Source organism: Neolamprologus multifasciatus, chromosome 23 (genome assembly GCF_963576455.1).
Source record: "Neolamprologus multifasciatus chromosome 23, fNeoMul1.2, whole genome shotgun sequence".
NCBI lineage: Eukaryota > Metazoa > Chordata > Actinopteri > Cichliformes > Cichlidae > Neolamprologus > Neolamprologus multifasciatus.
The window spans coordinates 23,765,352-23,791,099 of record NC_140460.1 but is presented as its reverse complement, the minus strand read 5'-3'; the positions used below and the strand labels follow the sequence as shown (position 1 = coordinate 23,791,099).

The window sequence follows — 25,748 nt, the reverse complement described above, 5'->3', positions numbered from 1 at the left end:
CAACTTTTTGGGGGAATTGAGTTTGTACATTTCATTCAAAATTCCTGCCCAGCCTTCTGCGTGGGAGTTTGCTTGAATCCATCTTCCCTAAACTAACAATACCTATTTCCAGTGACAGAGAGATGGTGCAGTTGCTGGTGCCTTTTGAGAAGCTGCAGGTTGACAGGTTTGAGAAGCGATTGTTAGGACAGTTGGGGAAATTAAGATGGGAAGAGAATCCTGGCGGACAGAATCTGCAAGCTGCATCCGTGAATTATCGATGAATTTCCTGGAGCATCCTCTCCTTTAGCTACTCATGTCAGCGCACCATACAACACAGGACTACAACATTAGCTAAATTGAGGGTACATCAAAGCTAACACAGCACATAAAAATGTGAAGTAGTTGATCCATTGTTCACATTGTTTCTCTTAATCACTCCAGGACTATTGTAGTGATAGTGATGAATTAAAGAAGAGCTAACTAGGAGATGTTATATTAGTAAATCATTGGGTACCGGTTACTTCAACATTTGTTCCTATTTTTGTACTCCATATTTTGTATTTAATTTAACTGACACACAGTGAATTTTGGAGTCTTTGAGGCCTTTACGAGCTAAATATCCATAAATGCAACATGAAAGGTGCTTTTACATGTTGTTCTTACACCTGTTATCAGTTATGGGACATTAAAAGTGGGTACACTGTCTGCTGCTTGATCTTTGTGTAGACCGTGCATGAAAGAACTTTTAATTCCTTTTTCTTGCACTCTGTAGTTTTGCTCTTTGGTTATTAGCAATATGAATAGCAAATGATTTCAAACTCAAGCCAACATCTTCTTCGAGGCTGGGATCCAGTGGTAACAGCTGCACAAGTTTCCTTAGAGCTCCAGATGGGGGTGTCTAAATACTTTTGGTTATACAGTGTATTACAGTACTGCAGGGACTTGGCACTGACATACAGTATACTGTGTATGCGATGATGCTCTAGCATGACTTTGTGGATCAATAGATTTCCTATAGGCTAATTTTTGTAAAACATTCCTGTCTGTGACCTTAATTCAATGTCCATATTTATAAAGGTGCTATAGGAACTAGCACTGTTTGGCTGTTAAATATCAGTTGTTGTATTGCACTCGCTTTCTGCACCTGTCAGTCACCATCATCATCAGAATAAATTGGATGTTTCTCAGATACCGTTATCGATTTATCTCTATCTCAGCTCGCCACGCCGGGGCACCCGAACGGCCCCAGATATCGACCTGCAGGCCTATTAAAACCTCCTTGGGAACATCATCCTATAAGACCTTTTTTTCAAGTCATGAAATCAATGTTTTCAACCAGATTGAAGAGAACACATGTCACCAGCTGCAGAGTACAAATCAGCTGGAATAACTTGAAATATTTACATATGTATGACTAAAAATGTTTAGGCTGCTGTTTAAAGGATTTGGCTTTTCACTGAAGACTTTTAAAATTTGATGTTTTAGAAGAGATTTTAATCATATGGACAGGAGCAACATGAGGTCGTAGGATATATTCAGCACCGGCGCCTCCATTTATTTGCTCTGTTTGGCCTTTCTTGGTGTAGGTGCTGAATCCTGGGCCTTTATCTTTGCTAACGGCAGCAGAAACTGACTTCTTTAATGCCACATCTAACCAAAGGGCTGCAGAAATGTCAGGCAGCCGACGGCCAGAAAACACACACAACACACACGCGCGCGCACACGCACACACACACACACACACACACACACTTACACACTCCTACAGTCATGCCTTGGAAAATTCTGTGTAAACTCTGCCAACTTTGAAAAAACAGTGCCAGTGTGACCTTTACATTCATATACAGGCACACATACGGTTTCTTATAGCTTATGTTTTTTAATGGATCTCCAAAGTTTGCTTTTCTCATTACTTATCAGAAAAAAAATGGCAAATTAACTGAAGAGGAGAAATGCTGCTCATATTACTTTTACTTCTTTTCATCATACTGGCAGATATTAGCATCCATATTTACTGTTTCCTGCATGAATCGTGCAAATTTTCAATAAACTGTGTTGCAGCATTTCACACAAATGCATCCAGCTACCCATAATGTGTTCGTATGGGTAAGTACTTTATGGCATTTTTGCATGCATAAAAAAATAATAAGCAAGGAAAATTATATAGTTGACTGATGGAATTCCTTAAAATAGTGGTTTAGGTATCTTTTCTCAAATTACAAAATAATACAATAAGTACATTTAAAAAATGCAAACTTAAATATAAGTTTGAAAACATAATTAAAATATAACAGCAAAATAAAATAATTGAATCTCTTTAAGAATGCGTTTTTACATTGTACATAGATGTTAGAAAATTGAATTAAATATTATATATTGTAATTAAAATAGTTATTAAATTCAGTATAACATTTTTAAAGGGACTCTGCATTTCCTCCGATTAAAAATCAAATGTCCAACCATAGTTTCAAATAAATGATAGAAGGCCCAACAGTCCAGCCAGTGTAACTTCATTTAGTCTTTTATTTATGAAAGTGTGGACAATGACATCTTACTCTGAGAAGACAACAGAGGTTAATGAATATTATTAATCACTAATAAACATGATGGGACGCCTTGTCTCGTATCAAAATGCCTTTGTACACAATGAGAAGCAGGAGAAAGCGTAAAATAAAGTCGTCTGAGTCACTTGCAGTCCATAATTTTGGCCTGGCGGGCTCATTAAATCACGCTGTACAGAGTAATAATGGTAGGAAAAGCTTATTTCAGTCTTGCAATTAAATTAATCATTTTTTTCAAAGTCATCAGCATGCTTCAGTGACATTATATTTAGAAATTAAGTGGTCACAATTCTTGGATTAAATTGCTTCCGCTTCTTATTTGACTTGTTCTCATCCCAATGTGATCTTCTGGTTCGGTATAACTTTTTAAAAATGTTTTTGTTTCTTATTTTTTTGCACACAACATCCAGATAGTCAGCAATTATTATCAGGAACAAAGCAAAAGGGGTCTTACAGTGTCCTCAGCGAGAAAACCACAGAAAAACGTCCCCGTGTGTGTCCTTTCTTGTCTCTAAAATGGCAACGTGTCGAGGAATAACTTATCTATGATGGCTGGTGGTGGCACCAGATCCTCCAGCTTCAGGTAGAAAATCCTCTGCAGGCCCTGGATGCACAGAGTGCGAAGTTCCGGCAGCTTTTCCAAAAGTCTGGACAAATGATTGGACCAACAGCTTGAGCCTCCATCCGCGCTTGTCCCGCCGTCCTTCAAGCACCTGACCACGCTGCTCTGTAGCTCCTCAACTTTCTTTGGCTCCTTCAGTCCATGCCGCTCTGTAGAGAATTAAATACAAAATTAACTAACTTTACAAAGTTAACCAGGAAATATTGAATTATTTTATTTCCTTTTAACTAGTGCTACAATAATTTCATTAAGTAAAATTACTACTTGTAAATCAGACTTTTGGTAGCTACATTCATCTCAAGGCTTTTGTTCTAAAATAACAAAGAATGTGAACTTTTTAAAATTCAGTTTTATCAACCAAATTTCAACCATTCAATTCATCTTATAAATCGCATATTATATAAGATTGTTTTGCTTGGGTATAATTTTCAATCCTTTTCCAGTCATTATGTTTTGCTAAGATTTTGCCATGCTATCTGTTACTGCTGGTTAGCAAATAGGTTTGACTAATTATATTAATAATTTATTTAATTAATTTTAAAGCCCACTTATCGGGCCTCAACTTAGCTAACAAACTCAATTGTGTCAAACTTTTAGCTATTTCAACTAGTTTTCTTTTACTATTTCAAATTAGCTTTAGCTAGTTTTTCTACCCAATTACTTGTAGCTAACCTTTTAGTAGTCATGTTTAGCTAATTATCCCATATTAACTTTTTTTTAAATTAATTATATGAACCACATTTCAACCATTATCATATAAATTGTAAACTAAAGAGATTTTTGTTTAGGTAGAAGTGTCAGTGCTTTTCCAATCATTACTGTCTGTAATGTTAATTAGCTTATAAGTTTAACTAATTATAGCAAACATTTATCCAATAAATTTAATTAAACATTTTTTGAGCATCTAGTTGTTGCTAACAAATCTATTTAAACAATTTAGTTTTATTAATTCTGTTTTCTTTATTTCAACCACTTTTTTAAAAAACTAATTACACTATTAAATTACCTTAAACTAATTATTCCCCAAAAGTTTTTGTTTTTACCATTTTTGTTATTTTAAAAGATTCTATGTAATATTACGTCTTTGCTTTTAGCTAATTTTAGCTGTTGTCTTTAATTTTCTCAGTCATATTTAGCTAATAGAAACGTATCCATTACTTTTAAATCATTTTTAAGATATTTATCTATTTTAACTAGAAAGTTAGTTATTATAATTTGCTAACTATTTCAACCATAATTAAATGACTAACAATTTATCCATAACTTTTATCAACAAGTTGTCAAACAAACTATTGTTTTGTTGTTGTTTGTTGTTTTTTTCACTATTTCCAGCCATTACCCTTTACTTTGGGCTAATTACTTGGAACTTTTAGATAACTATTTAAACTAGTTACACTAATTATTGCACTTATTGTTCTACATGATGTCACAAATTATGTAAAATTGCACACCTTTTGCCAAGTTTTGCATATTATGTCTACGCATTTTTACTTGATCAGAAGAAAAAATGCTTTTGATTAGGATTACATTCAGGGTAAGTACCCTAAATCCTCAACTTGGCAAGATAAAATGCAAAATTGTGATTTTATATAACAGGAATTGTTTTAGCTATTTTTTTCTATTAGTTTTAAGTGTTTCAGCTGATTATAATTTAAAATATTTCTGCTAATGTCGTATCCAGTTATCTGTCATTTCACATGTTCAGATGTTACCACTGACTCATCAAGAGGATATCTTTTTTTCTTACTGAAATCTAATCTTTCTTTATTATTTAGAAATTACTTAGTTGAGCTACAAGAAAATTGGTCAATCAGTATTGCATTGTGACTGGAAAATAGTCATGACATAAGACAGAGAAACTAAATCAATAACAATCAGTCCAGCTTATTTGTCATCCCTTAAACATGTGGTTCACATTCAGGAAAGTTTATCCTCAGTAAATTAAAGCTTCACATCCTGCCATGATTTAAAAATGTGACTGATTATACAATATTGTTCTTTTATCTTTATTTTGATTTTTCTTTTTTTTTTAAACTGGAGCTGTGTTAATGACAAAAAAGATTGTAAATGGTAACATTCCCATGTTGAATATTATCAAAATAGATAATCCAGGGTCACTTGAATGTAGCATTTATCGGTTATGTCTTTAAGCTTTGTAAATTGCATGAAGCGGAAAATGTTCTTGGACGTCTCACCGGTGACCAGTGCGAGGGTGCATATACAGGAGAAGGTGGAGACGTCCAGGTTCATCCTCTGCAGATTGGCAGAAAATTCAACAATGCTGTCAATCCATTCCCCAAAGCCCCGCAGACACTGGAGCCGGTGCCACACTGACCCGTCACAGAAGATCAGTTTCCCTTCTTCTGGGTTGGATCTGAAATGTTACAACAGCCTGTGGTTAACGTGTGAAGCTGGAGGGCAGAGGGGAATAAATAAATAAGTAAATAGGCAAATAAATGCTATATAAAATGTGTAAAAGGTTATTTACCTGTACGACAACCGTAAAACAAAAAGTTCCAGGAAGGCAGAGTAGAAGAGAAGGTCTTGGTCATGTTTAGGTAGAGAGGTGAAACCCGGGATCTTCTGCGCCCAACCCCGAATAACCTCTATCGATCTGGTCAGGAGGTCATAAAACTGGCGGACATGCTGAGCATCGTCTCCTGGGGGACTTCCTGGATTCTCTTTAAACTGCATTTAAAGGTCACCGGTTGGATCAGATTGGAATGAAGGAGGATACCAATGATTATAACTCTACTATGTCTTAGTCTTTTATCAACAGTGTCAGTTCTACTTACTTTGGAGTAGTCCAGGCGAGAAGGTGGAGGATTGGACTCCACATGCGCCCTGATGAGGGCACTCAGGAGGGCGCTGCCAGGTGAGGAGGCGTCTGGAAGAGCTCTGGGTTTGGACGGCAAGCGACCCCTTCGACCTTTCAGGCTGTCTGTCCTCACCACTGCAGAGTAAAGGATGAAGAGGGCGACACTTTTCAGCTCTGACCTCCTAAACAGCACCAAGAATAATGGTTTAAGAAGCTTTTTGTCTCTATCAGTTTACCTTCTTTGACCATTCCCACTGCGAGGCACTTCTGGAAACGGCAATATTGGCATCGGTTCCTTCTGCGTTTGTCCACAGGGCAGCTTTTGGCAGCCAAGCACACATACTTGGCATTTTTTTGCACTGTGCGCTGCACAGAGAGAAGAAAAATCTGCATATTACTCTATATACATTTTGAAAAATACAATCCTGCACTTTAATAGGTTCATGGCTCTCAGGCTGAGGTGTGGTTGAATTTACATCATTCTTCTTCCTGATCCAGCAAACACACCTGATGGTTAAAGGAGTCTTTGGTTAATAAAAATCTGACTTGTTGGTGTGTTTCTTAAAAACTTAAAACAACTTTCAGTGCTCTAAACACATCTACCACTTGCTGCTGTTCACTAAAACTTTACACAGTACCTTTTCTTTTTCTAATAAGAGATTTTTGGAAATTTTCTTGTAAAATTTTCAAATTAAAGCACAATTTTGGTCTCTAGAAACGTGTGCTGGTGGATTAGTCTGAAATATGGAGCCATATGGATCTTTTAAAAGATCTAATATGAGAAAAAGGAACAAAAAAAAAGGTCCCTATGAAAGAAACAACAAGAAGAGACATAACAATAGTAATAGCGGACTTTTTTTTTTATAAACATAGTGTCATGACAATACATCTCAGAGGGCTCATTGTTAAAAAAAAAAATACTTTTGAGCCATTTTAGAAAGATAAGAAAGGTAAAAGTAACCTTACAAAGGGGTTAAATTGTTCCTTCAAAATTAACAGCAGCACTCTTGCTCCTGTGGGCCATCTGAGGCACTGAGCAGTCGGACAGGCAAGTCTGGGTAAATAGAGGGTCGTGGTCATTCATAATTTGGAGATTGGCCCCGGGGAATCTCCCAGTGAGAGACGAAGGGGAAGGTTTTGATTCACGGCACGTTGGTGGCCATTTTCATACAGGACATTTGCGACGTTTAACGCGCGTGTCAAGAGACCAAGAGAACAAAACGTGCCTCTGGAGTCTAATGTCCAATTTAGAAGGCCGGTCAGAGCTCCCCGGGGGAAGCTTTATATTATAGCCAATTACTTGGAATTAGAGTTGCATTATGGGATATAATTCCCGTGGGTGTGTTGTTATTTTTTCATCGTATTTTCACAGAAATGTTGGAAGACTTTTGTGCTAAAAAAAAAAGGGAGTAAATATCCATAAAAACAACTTTCAGATCTTCAGAGTTTCCTTTAAAACTGCAGATTTGTATTAAACCTTCACTGAAAACAAACCTTGAAGAACCCCTTGCAGCCCTCGCAGGTGCGCACTCCGTAGTGCTGGCAGGCTGCGTTATCCCCGCATACCGCGCACACCCCCTCTGAGCTCAGCGGTCCTCGGCCGGGCGCAGAAGAAGTCTGGTATTCCATAAAGTGGTGGCCGTGCGCGAGATGGAGTGGGTGAGCAAATCCAACACCGCTCTGTTTGCCCAGGCCGGTGGAGCCCAAAACGGTGGGTGTTTCCAGCTGCTGGTGCGCCAGAGCTCCGTCAAACTTCACCTGGCACGTGGACAAACTCTGGCCGTCGTGTTGCGCGTGTTTTAGGGACAGCAGGGAAAACCTGGACAGCGCGTTTTTCCTGTGCGCCGCCAAATAGTCCTGCCGAAAGCTGTACAGGGAGCCGGAGTCCTCCCAAATGTGTCCCGACGGAAGCTGGAAGTTGGGCGTGAGGGAGGAGTGCGGGGAGGGGGAGCGGTAGTAATAAACGGGGCTCGGGGAAGAAAGGAGCTCGTCTGACTGGTGCGCGGGGTGCTGATTCGGCTGATAGCGCGGGCACCCGTGCGCATCCTCCACCTTGACGCACGGCAGCTCCCCCTGGACCTGCATCTGAAACAGACACGGGGGCTTTACGTCGTACCCGGAGCCGTAAGAGTCCGCCAGGGGGCCGAAGGTGGGGCCCGAGGCTCCAGCCGACACTTCACTGTTAGTAAGATCCATGCTGAACTTGACAAACTCCGGAGTGAGGAAGTCGCAGCTGCGCTCTCCGCCGGAGCTCTGGGAGGCTGGGCTGGCTCCTTGAGGCGACGAGCCGCACTGGGTCTGGACGCACGGCATGATCACTGCAACAACACACGCAGATGATGAGACGTGTTTAAAAGTGCGATAAAGTGACGCTCTAGCGAGACAATGTCGCTGGAATTCACCACCAATGCTTTTTTGTTGATATATTTAATTATAATATTTTTTAAAGGTGGAAACAAGCAAACTCACCTTACAATTTATTTTCCACAACCTCCTATTGTGCCCCAAACTTCTCCTGGCACGAAACAGAAACAACAGATAATTTGTTAGCGAGCCCAGTCCCCCCATTTAAACTCAAAAGAGTAACATTTCCACTACCTTAGATGTGGATCCAGTGCGGGAGGACGCTGGTGAGTAATCCCATCCCTACTGTGTTGCTGCTCGTGGATCTTCTGAAGCTCTCTGGCTGCATGGACGGAGCAATGGAAATGACTGTTCACTTCAGCCACTCTTTGGCTTTGCAGACTGGCTGCCAGTGGCACCGACAATGTGCTTTTGTTTACGTGCTTACGCGCTCCAAACCCCATTACGCACGCACTGGCCACAGAGGGGTGGTGTGAGTGAGTGTATGTGTGAGTATGTGTGTGGTTAGAAAGCGGCTCAGTGAATTTAGAAATTATGTTTATAATTAAGTTTAATGTAGTTTTAATAGATGTGCGGCTGCAGTGGGGGATTCAGATTGGACTTATCTAGTGGTAAACGTGTATACAAGTATATAAAAGTACACTTTTTATGTAGTTTTTAAACACACAAGAATACTACTACACATGCTTTAATCTGCAGGGTGCTTGGTTTACTTATATGTGCACGCCTTCTGTCCTAAATAACAGAGGAAACGACAGCTGGCTCGTTATTATTATCCCCAAGGAGGATGAAGAAAAGAGCGGAGTTGCGCAATCCTGCCTTTGCCTTACATCAATTTACGTGGCACTCCCTTCGCTCGAACCCAATTGGACGCTCTCAGCCGAGCTCCGCCCTCCGATTGGCTCTCCCCGACGTCGCTCGACGTACCCGCCGGGCTTCCTGGTTGTAGCTGTCAAGCGCTCACTCAAGCTACGGTTTGGATAGCTACCGATGCCCTCAGTTGCCGCCCTGCATCGCCCCGAGCGACTTTTATCCAGCCACGAAGCACCAAGTCCTGTAAGTGGGAATGTTTGTTGTGTCACCCGGTGATTTTCGGACATTTTAAAGCCGCTCTAAATGATCGGCTAACCCGTGTTTTTCTTTTCTTTCCCGACCCCAATAAAGGGAAAAAAAGCAGAACATCTGCGAATTTTTCTTCGCTAGCCGCTACAGGGCTGAGAGACTACCCTTCAGTTTTATCGTGTTCGTGGAGCTAAACACGGGCCATATTTACGTGTCTTTTTAGGCTATTTAAGCCCGCATGAACGGCTAAATATTTCACACACCCTTTGAAGTGTATGTAGCCTTCTTCTTCTTTTTTATTTTTTACAACGTAAAGGCGAAGGTCGATAGTAATTTCCCCCCTCACAGACCACACCGACACTGATCGCTTACATTTTGATCCACGGGGGGACAACAGTTAAAGATCAAACCGACTTCCTCTTGTGTGGCCCGGCGTACCTGCATCGGTATACCACCACCTGCTGTTAAAAGCAAACACTCCCAAGTAGGACATTTTGGATTAAAAGAAAAAGCCACAAATTTCACGTGTTTCTTCATAAAAATCACCCCCCCTCCTCCTCTTCCGCATTCATAATGAGCCTGCAGGCTGCTCTAAGTGAAAGCTGGTGACTTTCCCCAGTGACACGAAGAAGAAGAGGCTTCTACCTGCCAGTAGTGGCATGAATATGGTGTGCCATGTTAATAACGTAGAGTTTAAGAGTCCTAGTTGCTTCACTCACAAAATCAGGGGTGTCAAACCTGAGGTCCGGGGGCCAGAATCGGCCTGGACTCCAACGGTCAACTTCAAAAAGCATGAATGAGGGTGTAAATTTTGGCCTTTTAACTATATTTCAAAGGTTTTAGTTTTATCTTAACTGATAAACACCTCCCACATGGCCATTCATGCTACACCAAAGTAAATAGCTATGTAATAGATTTTTTTTAATGATGATAAAGTTTGTTTTTTTGTATCTACCAAAATGTTTTTCTTTACAATGGATTCAATTACATTAAATTTTGTTTATATAGGGACAAATCACATCAACAGTTGCCTGAAGGCATTTAATAAAGGGTATTAAGCATGCATTGTGTATCCAATGTACACATGGCTGAATTTACACATTTATTTCTTACAGTTTAAGCCCTTACATCTTTTTTTCTTACAAATTAAGTGACAGATTTCTTTCATTCATTGATCATGCACTTTTCCTTCCCTTGTATTACAATATCTCAAGGGTTAAGTTAGTAGTTAAACTAGTTGTGCTGGTCTAGCCAATTTCAGGTCAAAGTGGGCTGTATCTGACCCACGATGTAAAATGAGTTTGACATCACAGCACTAAAGGAGGCACCGATTGTGAAAGTCTGGGCTAGTGCTCATGTTTTAAAATACCAGATTGCCCCACACAGCTGGTGCAATACCATGTCTTTGAGGGTTTTTGGTTAATTGGTATAATTCATTCCTGTCTGTGAGAAACAAACTAGTATTTAATCTTTGAACACGTAGCCAGCACAAACATAGCATGACATTTGTACACTTTTGGAAAAGATTTTTTTCTTTTTGGACAAAGGAAAAAAGTGGAACGATGAAGCGACTGGTCTCATTGCGAAACTTCAGGCTAATTATTTTCATCGTCACTTTGTTGCCGTCCACATTATGGGGACCAGTGATGTGGACCACAAATGGGACCTTAATCTTCAAAATTAGCATCATGTTCTTTTAAGTAATGATTTAAACTTGTGATTGGGACCATAAACATATTAGAATAGCTTACTGAGGCCATAGGTCAAGGAAGACCTATCAGGGCTGTCAGATTTGCTTTTGAAAGTAGGAAAGTCGCCTCCTGCTGGACTTTTGGAGGCAATAAATTGCACACTGAGCAAGTGTCAGACTCACCTAGTCTTAATGCAGGTTTTCACACAGATTGTGTAATTTAGCCAAGTTAAAGTTAAAATAGCAAACTTGTGCTTTGTTAATTGATAACTGGCTGTTGGGTAATTGCTAATAAATGGTAAATGGCCTGTATTTGTATAGCGCTTTACTAGTCCCTAAGGACCCCAAAGCGCTTTACACATCCGGTCATCCACCCATTCACACACTGGTGATGGTAAGCTACATTGTAGCCACAGCCACCCTGGGGCGCACTGACAGAAGCGAGGCTGCCGGACACTGGCGCCACCGGGTCCTCTGACCACCACCAGTAGGCAACGGTTGAAGTGTCTTGCCCAAGGACACAACGACCGAGACTGTCCAAGCCGGAGCTCAAACCGGCAATCTTCCGATTACAAGGCGAACTCCCAACTCTTGAGCCACGATCGCCATTAATAGTTAAACCCAGTCAACAAGTAAGATGGCATTTACTGATGTACCCGCTCTCTGGGTCTGTCCCTTGGCTTCTTTCCATCCAGGCTTACTTGGAAACTTTCAAAGGGAGGCGCTGTTTAGATACCACACCACATCAGCTGGCTCATTTTGACGTGAAAGTTCAGAAGCTTTACTTCGACTAAAATCTTTTTTCAAAGACTGCTTGAAGCCCTGTAGGGTCATGCGTATTTGGTACATCGTGGTGTAATAACTAGAAGATAAAATGCAGACTGGGATTGGACATTTCAAGCAAAATGACTGTTTGTTTGATTTTGATGTCTTTTGAACATGTTTTAATTCACCCAAACAAAATTCAGAAGAAGGCAAACTTCAGCCTGACTTATAGGTGTGAAAAAAGTTGGTACTGTTATTAATTTGTAGTTGTTGTTTTGAGAGGAAAAGTTTAGAATTTGGTCAAAAGTTGGCAGTAAAAATAATAAAAGACAGCGTTTGTGTGGCTAATGTCTGGCTGCCACAGTGGTATGCTACATGTAATAGGTCATTAATTACAGCAAACTGCTTGTTGACCTTTGGGCCATCTGCTTTATTAAAATGCATTAGAATCTGCTGCGGTGCACTGCGCTCCCTGGAAACTTGTTTTTCGGCGTACGTTACAGTAGGAATGCAAATACTTTACTGGGGCTCACCTGATGGGAATTGAAGCTCGTGGGCCGGCGTGCAGAGCAATGTGTGTCACGTCGTGCTCGTTACGGCACAGACTCATTATCAGAATATTAAAGAGTTAACAGCATCAGATTCATTGGGGATCAATTTTAGTTGCATTTTATTCAAGTATTATTTTCTCTGATGTAACCTGTAAAACCTGACCAGATGACCTTTAATTATAGTTATTTACTGCATGTAACCTGGTTAGACTTCATACTTCCTTTGTCAGAGAGCTGAAGAAATTATGTTTTTTGGCATGTTATGCATTTGATGCTAAAAAGTTCTGCTTCTTCTTTGCTGAGATTTGCTGCTTTTTTCTTTGTTAAACATCAGCACTTACTATTTGCTACCCTTTTATACACGATCATTACACGATCATCGTGTAATGTGAGGCAGTAATCGATGGGTAGATTAATGATGAAACTGTTCCTTCTATAGTTCCTTTTTACACAGGTAGAATTACACTTAGTGGTCAAAGGTTTGTGGACATCTAAACGATTTACTGATATGTTCCAGTAGAAATGGAATTTGGATTCACATTCAGGGGTTTTCTTGGTTGAGAGTGAGCATTTTGTTCCACGTAACTAAAATTCATACTTGTTAGAAATAACAGTGATCACCTATTTAGCTCCCCAGGCAACCGCTATGATGTAAGGCTAATGAAGAGGCCTGCCCCAAGGCCATTTAATGTAAGTCATCTGATCTTTTTCTCCTGAAGGTTTTATGTCTTCTCTCATCTGAGCTAGAAATTCCAAAATATGTGTTTTTTTCTTCGTTATTTAAACTTAATAAATAAATAAATAAATAAACTTGGTGGTTTTCCTTTAGTGGGATGCCAAAACATTTTTGAGTGGTCAGGAAAAATGCTGATATTGTTGTAGAAATAAGCCGTCGCATTAGGATCCACATCGAATTTGAACATGTGGACACTACATGTCACATCTCAGCTTATAATCTTTAGCGTTGTTTGAAGTAAAACAGGTTTTAGCTGCTATTGCCACGGTTCAGCAGTGTGGAAGGCAAGACGTTGATCCCAATGCAAGACTCAGGAGACAGGACTTGAGTGAAAACACAGTGAAAACACACTTCCATGTGGGGGAGGACACAACAAAAAACAGAGAGAGGCTCCGAAAATAAATCTGCAACAGGCAACTAGGGAGATGGGAAACACCAGGGAACACAACTGCAATAAATCAGGTAAAATAGGGAAGGTAAAACTCAATACGAGGTACACAAGACTATCAAAATAAAACATGGCTAACACTGAGACGCTCTAAGACATGCAGACTTGACGCAAATAAGCAAACATAGAAACACAATAGAAACAGAGTGAAATTCCAAAAAGGGGAAAGCCAGACAACCACAGGAACCGAACTAAGGAAACAGAAAGACATCACAAAAATTACAATACCAAGAAGATGAAGTGGAATATAAAGAGAGGCTGTTGACAGAGGATAAAATAAATGATGAGGGAAAATAGCAAAAACTGATGATTTTCAAAAACAAAAGGAGCCACTAAACCAGCAGAGAAACACAAAAGCCATGACAGCTGTCATTAAAGATAAAATCAACCTAAGTGACTTCCTAGGATCAGGTCTGTTTTTGCATGTTTAAAGGACTCAGAAGAGCGCCTGAAACTTGAAGTTTTCACAGCTCTCCTGGTTTTCCTCCACAGTTTGAATGCCCTGCTGGGCAGCAGTTACTTATGAAAGTGTGCTGAATGTGTCGACGGGCGATCGTGGCTCAAGAGTTGGCAGTTCGTCTTGTAATCGGAAGGTTGCCGGTTCGAGCCCCGGCTCCGACAATCTTGGTCGTTGTGTCCTTGGGCAAGACACTTCCCCCATTGCCTACGGGTGGTCAGAGGGCCCGGTGGCACCAATGTCTGGCAGCCTCGCCTCTGCCAGTCCGCCCCAGGGTGGCTGTGGCTACAATGTAGCTTGCCATCACCAGTGTGTGAATGACCTTATGGACCAAGTAAAGCACTATACAATACCATTTAATCCTGCTCTGCTGGATAAACATAATGATTTTTCAGGAGATTTAACTAACAGTATTTTCCTTATTGATAATTTTGCCAGTTGTTTTTTCCGATACTTTAAATGTCACATGGCGATTAAACTTGTCTCTTTCATCCTGACTTGCAGCTTTTGGACCCTCCCACCTTCCCTTTATCTACATACTACCTCACAGACTGGCATGCCCGGCATGTCAAAAGGCTGCTAACCTGGGCGTCTCTACTCTCTCTCTGTCTCTGTCCTGCCCTGTACCTTTGCTGTAGGGCCGATGGCGTTCAGGAGGGCTCTGAAACGGACGGCCCTTGTAGGTGGTGGGGCGGTTGCCACAGCGTTTGGCCTGTCACAGCTGATCGAGTACAGAAAGGCACAGGTAAGAAGAAAACTTGCTCCAACAAATGTTTGCTTTCAGTTTAGTTTTGTGCATGGCTAGGACATCCACGCAGATGTTCTTTCACTTTGCATGGAATAGTTAGTTTATAGTTTGTGAGAGCTCCTTAACAAAAGAAAAAGAAGAGGCAGACGACTGTTTTTTAGGAAGGGAGTGCCATTCAGGGCATATCCTGTCTAGATGTTGGAATGTGTTTGAGGTCTATTGGGGGTGTTTTCAGTCTTTGTATTTGATGCTCCACTTGCTGCTGTGCAGGAGGTCATGATTGGACCTTGAGCTGCACAGAAATGGTGATTACAAATAGTATAATCGGCCACAGCAGCATCAGGTTTTACAGTGTTGTTAGGCTGTAAAATGGAAGTAATCACCCTCACACTCTGCTTCCTCCACTGGTTCACTGCCTACCCACTCGCCATGGAGGTGTGGCCATTTTAGCATTTGGCCTTTCAACATAAAGGTCAAGTGCCTGTCACTAGCATTTTTTATTTTGTGCTATAATGGGAATATTGACCCCCCTCTCATTATTATGCTCTTTCCAAGAGTTAAATAAGAAAATTGATACCACTGTCATGTCACTTCTCTGAATATGAAACTACTTTTAACAACCAACAAACTTAGCATAAAGACTGAAAGTTAGGCCAAAGCCACGGTTCTCAAAGTGTGGCCTGCAGGCCAGTGGCGGTCCCTGGTAATTGGCAAGAATCCTCTGCTGTACATTTAATTCATTCACAGTTTTTATCACGGTCATAAATCATACATGTAGTGTTGAAGAAGAAAGAAAGTTCACTGCCACTGGTTCCATAGAAATCAAGAAGTTAAGCAACAGCCAGGTGCTGCTAAGAAAATTCACTTTATTTTCTCATCTGCAAATGTGGGCACCTCTGAAGGTGCATAAATTCTGCTGTGTGTTAACTCAATGCCACAATATTCCTACTAACAGACCTCCCAGCAAATTAAGCCCAAGGTCAGATCATGCAAAACTTGGAGAAAGTGCAAAAAACCGAAGAAATGTTTGTGACAGTAAAATGAGAAAAAAGACTGAACAAGTGTGGCCTGTTTGGAGAGTTGAACAGGAAAAGCCTCTTATCTCTAAAAAAAAGAACTTGGCTGTTCAGCTTAGGCTTGCAAAGTTACATCTCAACAAATCACAGGACTTCATAAATGTGCCATATCAACAAAAAGACCTCATACCAGCTGTCAGCACAGTGGTGGAGGGGTCATGATTTGGGCTTGTTTCGCAGCCTCAGAGTATCTTGCAGTCATTAAGCTGACCGACCATGAACTCCTCTGTATACCAAAGTATTCTACAGTCAAATGTGAGACATCTGTCCAACAGCTAAATGTTGGCCAAATTATGTCATGTAATAGGATAATGATCCAAAGCACAGCAGCAACCTTATAAAAAAAGCGTCCATTAGCCAAAAGGAAGGATGAAACGATCCACAGAGGCTAAAATCAAACATGTAATATGTTTGTTCCGACTAGCCTTACTTGTTCAGTGAAGTATGTGAGGATTGTCCCACTTTTGTAGCCAGCCTCAAGTGGCCATTAGAGGAACTGCAGTTCTGAACAACAGTAAGGAAGCATTTTCTTGGACAAGCAGGCTCCAGCCGTCACTCAGAAATACAAGCATCATCCTCTAAGCAGAGAGATTACAAACAGTGAAGTTTTTGAATCCTTTGTTGCCCTCATTTGTGCTCATTCATGAAAACTTTGAGAAGCCCTGGTCCCTGGATTGTACATTTGGTGGAACTGTAGGTCTCTGTGTCCTAATAATGAGCCCATACTTCATGCCTGTATCTCTACTAATGTTCTCCAATGTTGCCAAAAACAGACGTGTCAGGGTATCAATTCCTTCATTTAACTTTGAGCAATAAAAAAAAGTGCATTATTGTTGTTTTTATTTATTTTTTTCATCCATTTGATGCTTTGCGAATCTTGTGTTTATCCACAGGCGACATCAAAACTCTTCATACAGTAAATAATGATTTAGGATCTTTGAGAACAGCCGGAAAGATAAGAATAGATGATGTCTTTACATTCAAGCCTCCAGTCTCAAGCTTGTCTTCTTCAAAAAAAACCTAAACAGCTGTTCCCACTGACTTTATGACGTGTTTTAGGCTTATTATAGGCATGCCACACAACTACATACCAGGCTTTATTTGACTGCACAACCTAATGTGAACTCTGCTTTGTGTCCCGGTGCGATAATGTCTTCTCTTGCCCGTCGCCGTCCTCTCAACCAAGCGTGGATTGGTAAGCAAGAAGTCGACCCTGATGAAATATAATTATTTTTCACAATAGTTTGTAATCATGCATGCCTCTAATCCCAGTAATTACAGTGCTGATGAGATGAATGTCCGTCTTGTCTCCTTTAGCAAGGGCACATGGCTTGGAGAAGTTTTCAAGACAGCGGCCGATTGGCTATTAGCGTGGGCCTGGCTGCGCCACTCTTTGACTTAACTTGATTACGTTGGGGAAGGTGGGGGGTTGGGCGCATACACCGTCGCTTAATTCTGCGGTGGTGTTTGTCTATGTGCATCATCAGAAATAGACAATGATTATATCATGGTCTTGTTTGCGGCTGCAGGCTTAAATTACAAAAACGCCTGCTGGTATTTGCAAGTCAAATGCCGCGGTGGCTTCAAAGCAGCTTGATGCAATCATTTAGCTCGAACTGCTAAACAAAAAAAAGAAAAAGAAAATTAATAAATATTTCATTAGAAGAGAAATCCTGCATCCTTGTGTCAGAGATAAGCTGTTTTCTTTTTTATTGTAGATGTGATTATTTCTTCTTTAAATTCATTATTTTGCTAATCAGACAGTGGGCAAACGTGATGTTCAAAGCCTGCAGTGTGAATTTTTTATTTTTGTAAAGCTGAGCAGCATGCTGCAGCAGGTGGTGACCCTCCACACTCTTTGATTTGCAACTAATCGCACCAGGAATGTGTTCTGTTTTTTTTTGTTTGTATTAGCAACACTTCACTTGTCGTGGGACATCATAAGCACGTTGTGATTCCACTTTCTGCCAAAAGTAGCTTCATAAGAACAATTTTCAGATTTGAGCCGGAGAGCTCGTTCTTTGATTTGTTAAAAATACCATCTGTAGTCACTTTGGTAACTCGACCATTTTTACAGTCCCCTAATAACTTCTTTCAGTCTTTACCAACCTGAGCCCCTACAAGAAGATATCTGTAGGTGATGAGCAAAATTTTGTTACCAGCACCACACTTTCCATTTGTAGAGCAAAAAGAGAGGCCTCTTGAAGCCATCTGTCATCTGATAATGACGAGGCTGGGTGCAACTTCATATCCTGTGTGGTCTGTTTTTTTTTTATAGCTTGTCTCTATTTACCTACTTATTACTTATTTATTAACAGCTAGCCAACAACATAAAATAATTAACTTCAGTGATTAAAAGGATGATGGGAGAAGTAATAAGAGACTTTTCTCGTAAGTGAAGCGTCAGGGTGATGTAGTAAAAATTGTTAATGTGCCTCAGTTAACTGTGTCTAAGACTGCAGTCACCCACCTGCTGCTAGACTGGGCTGCAGGACCTTCCAAGAGTAGCATCCCACTTTGACAGGAAGTTGGAAACAAGTGAGGTGGAAAGTAAGATGGCCCACATCTACGTGAAACGCCACGTTCTGCAGGTTTTTGATTGAGAACATCAACTTTTTTAAAGTTGGGGAAAAGTGACATAAGCACTCAACTGGAGAAATACGCAACCATGTTAAACTGCTTAGGCCAGAGCACGACTGTGTGTGCAATGAACTTGCAATCTCGTTGACTTTGTACTGGGTGCTTCAGAGACAGAGACCACAGTGGAATCGACTTTGCTGCATGAAGATGGTGATAAAACAGCAATAAGGTGGAGTCGGTCTGCTATCAGTTTTTGACTGAATGGGGTTAAAGTGGCAAATGCATAGAATCTGTTTTCGATAATGCAACAACCAAGTGTAGGGAATCAGTGAAACAACGTAAATCTTTTGCTTTCTGCATGGACAGAAATTCATAATAACTACTTTCATTCAGAGTTCAGTCAGAACCTCATAGATTTGAAACAGATGTTCCTGCACAAATAGTGACGTAGTTGCTGCAGTTCTGCAGTTTGACTGCAAAAAGCCATAGGTGCTCGGCAACCTTACTTTTATATAGGAACGTAACCAGCTGGCAGCCAGTTAAGTCGAGTACAATATTGGAAAGTGATGATATTGTAAGAGAGTTTTGCGACTCAGACTGATGGCACCGCATCAGCAATCTCTCTGCATTTATAAATTAGACAGCAGTTATTTGTAAATCTTTGCCAATCTAAGAGCGATTGCAGTCCAAGTTGGACTGTCACTGTTTGGAGACGGGTTGCATCCCACCAGGCGACCTGTGCAGGTATTTAGTAAACAAAAAATGTTGCACATTCAAGCCCTGCGGTGTTTACCCGACTGATTGAATCATAATTGTTGTTATGTGGCAGAAGTTGCCACATATTTTCGTGACATTTACCATGCAGTTTCATTGTTGAAGAACGTAACTGGCTATGTCAAAAAGCTGTCAGGTACAGATGCAGTGTTGCTACAATTTTGCTCAAGAAAAGGCAAGCAGTAGGTTTTTATCCCTGTTCTATCAACTGCTTATTTACTAACTATAAAGTACTCAAAGGAGCAGTATAATATTGGACATACTTACATAAAATAGCCTTATTTGTGCTGCAATTACATAATTACTTTTCTATATGTGGTATAGTCATTTGGGTTGTGCAACATTAAAATAATAAACAGCTGGTTTATTCACCAGAATCTGCAGGTTTTCAGGTTCAGCATGTTGTAGAAACTCCTTTTAGCCAATTAAGAGCAATGATCATCCATCAAGTCATAACTGTTTTCCCATACATACATTATATTCCATCCGCCACATTGCTTATTATACTGTAAGCATGTCTTACAGTAATCTCATTACACAGTCAATCCAAATGCATAATGTATTGAAATGATTGCAAGTCATTATGCATTATGTCCCATGCCACTCTGAGGTGATTATGATCCTCGCAGTGTGCTTATAATGTTTCAAACGCACCTCAAGGAAAGTGTTGCTACGTTTTCTTTTAATTTAACGTCTAACATAGAAAAGCTAGTGATTCGCATTCATTACGAAGAACCCGTGACTCTTTAAAGCCTCGTGCTCTTTGTGCTCGTGCTGATCCATGTGCGTGTCTGTCACATCCAGGCTCGGTTGGCCCAAGTGGCGGCAGAAGCAGAGCTGAAGGTTCCCTTCGTCGATGAGCTCCCCTCTCGGCAGGCGCAGCTCGCAGCGCTGACAAACACAGAGGAGTTCGACGTTCTGGTTGTCGGAGGAGGGGCCACGGGGGCAGGATGTGCCTTAGACGCTGTCACACGCAGTAAGCCCGCCATCAGCAGGGTGTCTCTGCTTTCAGGTTTCACTAGGCTTTGGAAGTGTTCTCACTGAATCATGGTTGAAGGATTATGATGGTCCTGTACTCTATGCTTCAGTTTTAAGAGGTTCTTCTAGATTCTGCGACTGTGCAAAATGGACTGGTTCTCATATCACTTATGTCCTATTCACCGATTTACACACATCCATAGAAGCACTGCTTTCAACATCTAAATCCACGAGTATTTACTTTACTTACTTTAGGGTTTTCCTATAGGTACCTGGTACCAGGTACTTTTAAGTTCATTTCAGGTCTTAGTATATACAGAGTACTGGGCTTGTAAAAGTTGGCTGCAATTAAATCCATGTTTATGTTTAGTCATTACTGTGTGGCAGACGTTTATGACGTGGCCCTTACTTATTTAAAAGCTGTCACTCCTACAGGTTTATAGAGTCACTGCGAGCTGATGAAGGCTCATTTATCACAGATCAGACTTTGAAGTTAATAGGTCAGAACAACATTTTTCACTTGTATTGATAATAACCAGATTCATCAGAGCGAAGAGCCGTCTGTTTATTTGCTTGTTCCCTTGAAGCTTTTGGGTGACATATAGGCTAATCGTCTGTAAGGTTTAGGTTTTATATAAGTTTAAGTTTTAGTGTAAGAAGGAAACAAGGCTCTTCTTAATACCGTTATCATTAAGGCGCTGTGTCATTTTCCCCAGACCTTAAGACTGCTCTCGTCGAGAGAAGCGACTTCTCTTCTGGCACGAGCAGCCGAAGCACCAAGCTCATCCACGGTGGAGTCCGCTATCTGCAGAAGGCCATCATGAAGCTGGACTACGAGCAGGTTACTCTGTGCTGCACCTTTGGCTTATTTAGATTCTCCTCTCTCACCATCATCTTTTTGGATTAGATAGACAGACTTTTATTGTCATTTCAGCCTCACTAACAGAGCACATCAGTAGGAAAAAAATAAATAAATATATATATATATATTTTTAAACAGTACATGATGGTGAAAGAGGCCCTCCATGAGCGAGCCAACCTGCTGGAGATTGCACCTCACCTGTCTGCGCCGTTACCCATCATGCTTCCTGTTTACAAGTAAGATTTAGAACAAGGTTTTTTGGTTAAATATGGGCGTTTATGAGGGGGATTCATCTTCAGTGAGTCTGTGTCACCTGGGTAGCAGCTGCTCTGTGAGACTACAGCAGGGGTGTATAAATGCTTGTCGGTTCAACATCTATTACTCTTTTTGTTCTTTGTGGCTATTTGTTGAGCAAACCTACGTTTTGAGTAAATGTAGCCACATTTTGATGACGACTGGGGTAAGGACAAAACCTGCCTTGTTTAACCAGCTGATAATTTGTTTAATACCTGTCTGGAGGAAAATAGATTTTTGCATCTTTGTGGTGACGTAAAATTGACCAAAAAATAAGATTTTGTATCCAAATATTTAAGTAGACAGAACTTAAATCGCTGTGTTTGCCTCACAGATGGTGGCAGTTGCCTTACTACTGGGCAGGGATCAAGATGTACGACTTGGTGGCGGGGATCCAGTGCCTGAAGAGCAGCTACGTCCTCAGCAAGACGAAGGCCTTGGAGCTCTTCCCCATGCTGAAGAAGGACAAGTTGGTGGGGGCCATCGTGTACTACGACGGTGAGCTTACGGCTCCGTTATTGTTGGGGGGTTTTTACGCCAGCAGAGCTGTTTGTTTCATCCGCGCTGCGATGTGTTTTCAGTTATCCAAACAGCATGCTTTGTTTGCTTATTTGTTACTCATCTCTTTTATTTTGTGTAAACATGAAAAGACAGCTGAGTCAGTCTTGCCCTTTCCCCGCCGTCTCCTGCAGCAAAGATTTACAATAGCGATGGCTTGATGGAAATTTGCGTGAACATGAGGTTTTATAGAGCAGCTCTGTAACCGCTATTTAAACGCCTGACAGCAGCAAACGTGATGACAGGTCTTGAAATCTTTTTCAGAAGCACCCATTGACTTCTGGGGTGTTGAAACATCAACGTGAGCATTCATGAGATGACTAAACAGATAGGAGGGAATGAAAAAATATGTTATTTGGACTGACCTTTTCTGCTTATGAAAAACAGGATATCTAACCCTCGTAGGCGTCTAAATAGCTCATATTAAATTGTCAAATGCAAAAACACAGGTGTGATGTATATAACTAAATATAGTATTTCTTTCTTTGTGGTTGTATATTTGCTGAAACAAAACCTACAAAAAGCTTGCAGTAGCTGCAGAACTTGACTAAGATTACCAACATGTTTAAGTTTTCTGTGAATTGAATGGCTGTCTACACTAGGAGCCGCTGAAAGGCTATTTGAAGTACTCATTTAGTAGTCTTAAGAGCTTGAAAAGAAGGCGACAGGATTTCTTTAAGTTTTTTAAATGACATTTCATCTCTCATCCAAGAGGTTTCTTTAGCTCTAAAGTAAAAGATCTTCAAAACACCCAAAGATGTCCAGTCACCAACTCTTAAGACTACCATGACCACAGTGACTGAGAACCTACACTCACATAATCATGTGCAACTTAACTCTGACCCGACCTGATAAATCTTCTGTATTTTACGAAGTTACATTATTCAGGCAAAGTTTCTGAAAATACACCTGTTAACACATTCAACACTGACTGTTCATGTGCTCTTTGCATTCATGTGAGTAGGAAGAAATTGGCTGGTAGCTTGTAGAAAGAATACGAGAGGTCTAATAGCAATGGCAAAAAGTGAGACTATAGATCATAGATTTTATTTTTGAATTTTTTTGGCCTGGAAGGAGGAGAAGTTGAGTGAGAGCTTTGGGAGTCATCTCATAGAGCCATCAGTGACCCTAACCTGTAGATTTAGTCGTAGCTCCTCGGTTTCTAACATGTTCTGTTGCTTTAAGTTCAGATTTTGGTGTCGCTGACTTTTCAATGTTTAGCATTTCTGAAACTTTTACCAGCGTCAAGCTTTAGTTAACAGTTGATATCTTAGCTGTTACCAAGAGTAGAACGTTAAATGATAGCTAGCTAGTACATGTCTATTTGCCACCGAGTGAGCATGAAATCACAAATGGCATGTGAGCCCAGCGGTAATATTTTGGCAAAAAGAGTTTCACGCCCACAAATCTAAAAAACTGCAGCATTTTCAAAACTTTTAGTTTTAGTTTTATTTTTGCTCGGTTAGTTGTGATCAGAAGTTTATATCCACTCATAATTGACACGAATGTCGTGGAAAACTTTAGGCTTTTATTTATTTATTTGAACTGTTCCATTATCAGGGTGGAATGATTGTACAGCACACATTTTAATGGCTTTAAAAAACAAGATTTGGGTGCACATTGAACAACTCATTTAAATATTTTAATAAGTGGTGCAGAAGAGTTTTGACAGCACTTATTGACCAGTGCTGAGAACAAAGTGAAAGTCTAAAGAACTCAGTGAAGATCTAAGAAGGACAATTGTAGATTTACACCACCTGTGAAAGTCTCTTGAAGTCATTTCTAAACAAACGCGGATTCCAGGCTCATCAGTTCAAACATTTTTACATGAGTACAAACTATTCAGATTTGTCACCACTTTGCCGAGTCCTGTAAGAAGACCCAAACTGCCACCCTCAGATGACAGGAAATCGGTTAGGATGTTAAAGAATAACCCTGTTGGAAGTGAGTTTTATATCACCATGAACTGAGAGGGTGCCAACCAAGAAAGAAGCCCCTGCTCCAAAATCAACACCTTCAAGCCCAACTGAAATCTGCAGCAGCCCACATGGACAAGCCAAAAAGTTTTATGGTCAGACAAAGCAAATATTGAGCCATTTCGCCACAACGACAAGATGTAGGTTTGGAGGAGTAAAGATGAGGCTTTCAAACCTAAGAACAACGTACCAGCTGTCAAGCATGGTGGTGGTAACATCATGCTCTGGGGCTGTTTTGCTGCCAGTGGTACTGGTACACTGCACAAATTGGTTGGAATAATAAAGAAGGAATTTCTTCAACTTCACCGGGAACCAACAGCTAGATTGTTGAAACTCGGACACAGTTGGGTGGATGTATTTGAACTAATAATGGATTGGATTTATATAGTGCTTTTCAAGGCACCCAAAGCGCTTTACAATGCCATTATTCATTCACTCTCACATTCACACACTGGTGGAGACAAGCTACGGTTGTAGCCACAGCTGCCCTGGGGCAGACTGACAGAAGCAAGGCTACACCTACTGGTCGGCCAGTAGGGTAGGGTAAAGTGTAGGGTGTGTCTTGGCAAGTGTCTTGCCCAAGGACACAACGACCAGGACAGAGAGCCCCGGGGATCGAACCGGCGACCTTCCGGTTACAGATACGCTTCCCAACCCCCTGAGCCACGGTCACCCCAACTGAACTGCGTGTTTATTTTTGACCTTGTGTGGATTAGAAGAAATCCTAAATAATATCAAACTTGTTCTCCCAGTCCTTGTTTTAAACAGTTCAATGAAATCATTAAAAGCCCCAAATTACTATGAGATCGATGCCAGTGTGAGTAAACTACTAAACACAGCAGTAGTAAAAATTAAACGCCTTTAAAATACAATCTGTCTTTCTTCAATATAATTCATAGACATATTTTTCGCTGTGCTGTTCAAAACCTGTACGAGTACAGACAAAGAAGCAAAAAACAATTTATTCTTTACATAAAAACATACTTTATGCTAAGAATTTAATTCAGTTAAAGTTTACGACCAACTTTCTCTTTTATTCACATTTAAACACAAATAGTGCAAATCTGAAATATACTTCAGGAAACATGTTGGGATCGTATCATTAAGCCAAACAGCAGATTAGAGAATGCAGGCCTCGGATGCAGTGCTGCCCGAGGCCTTCACATCTCCACTGGTGCCGAACAAAATGTGTTGACAGACTGGTAGGATGCCCCCTCTACCCCCGCGGCGCTAAAGGTTGCGTGTTTGCCGTTTCACCACGAAGGAGAACCAAACATATGCTGAGCGTCCAGCTGAGTGTGAGGAGCCTTGTGCCTCTGGCGTCCTTTCCGTTCCGCCGCCGAAAATAACAACGGCGTATCTGCGGGTGATGTGTTTTCTACTGCTGGCTTCGCTCAGTATGGGCTCGTTGTGTTCACTCACAACAGGCTGGGTTTTTTTTGTTTGTTTTATTTTAATTGGAGAAATGACACCACTTAGAGGTTGCTGATGTTTGTCTTTATCATATTTTTACTATGAAATAAAATACGATATCCATTAATATCCGTTTATTTCTTCAGCACAGTAAAGAGCGCTTACCTGAAGTTTAATTTATCCATTTAAAATACTTTTACTCTTAAGTGATCAGAGGTTCCTGCCTTTACTCCAGACTGAGAAAATGGAAGAGCGTTTTCCTGGTGCAGAGCAGCATATGTTTGATTTTTACCTCCTCACCATCCTCCCATCATCTGCTCTGAAGGGGTGGGGGCTGGGGGCCAGGGTGATGGGGAGGAGGGGGAGGGGTGGGTCGTCTTTTCTCCAATTATGCCGTCTGGAACAATCACGCCCGTGACATTTCGAAATATGA

The 25,748-nt window shown here is 40.8% G+C and overlaps 2 protein-coding genes across 5 annotated transcripts in view; one reads left to right on the top strand and one right to left on the bottom strand.

Annotated features, from left to right (window-relative positions):
- Nucleotides 1-2,487: 2,487 nt before the first annotated feature.
- Nucleotides 2,488-9,263, bottom strand: LOC146491617 (nuclear receptor subfamily 4 group A member 2-like). The gene is made up of 8 exons (XM_085152216.1): nt 8,582-9,263; nt 8,453-8,498; nt 7,478-8,301; nt 6,220-6,349; nt 5,961-6,118; nt 5,654-5,853; nt 5,361-5,539; nt 2,488-3,314 (listed from the first exon to the last, which is right to left on the bottom strand). Exons 3-8 carry the CDS (start codon nt 8,294-8,296, stop codon nt 3,055-3,057), a joined length of 1,746 nt encoding a protein of 581 aa, XP_085008342.1. The 5' UTR covers nt 8,297-8,301; nt 8,453-8,498; nt 8,582-9,263; the 3' UTR covers nt 2,488-3,054.
- Nucleotides 9,264-9,278: 15 nt separating this feature from the next.
- Nucleotides 9,279-25,748, top strand: part of LOC146491615 (glycerol-3-phosphate dehydrogenase, mitochondrial-like) — a 34,492-nt gene continuing 18,022 nt past the window's right edge. The window contains exons 1-6 of one of the 4 annotated variants that reach the window (XM_085152211.1): nt 9,279-9,403; nt 14,695-14,801; nt 20,039-20,210; nt 20,929-21,053; nt 21,213-21,310; nt 21,703-21,866. In XM_085152211.1, coding sequence (XP_085008337.1) covers nt 14,700-14,801; nt 20,039-20,210; nt 20,929-21,053; nt 21,213-21,310; nt 21,703-21,866 — 661 coding nt within the window. In that variant the 5' untranslated portion in view covers nt 9,279-9,403; nt 14,695-14,699. Of the gene's footprint in view, nt 9,404-14,560; nt 14,802-14,869; nt 20,211-20,928; nt 21,054-21,212; nt 21,311-21,702; nt 21,867-25,748 lie in introns of those variants that run through there. The other 3 variants (XM_085152213.1, XM_085152215.1, XM_085152214.1) reach the window with 3 other exon arrangements.

Coding starts and splice junctions, on each gene's coding strand:
- LOC146491617 (XM_085152216.1), bottom strand. CDS start 8,296: ATGCCGTGCGTCCAGACCCAGTGCGGCTCGTCGCCTCAAGGAGCCAGC. Junction 5,854..5,960: donor CTCGCCTGGACTACTCCAAA/GTAAGTAGAACT, acceptor CTTTAAATGCAG/TTTAAAGAGAATCCAGGAAG. Junction 5,540..5,653: donor GTTTTACGGTTGTCGTACAG/GTAAATAACCTT, acceptor GTAACATTTCAG/ATCCAACCCAGAAGAAGGGA.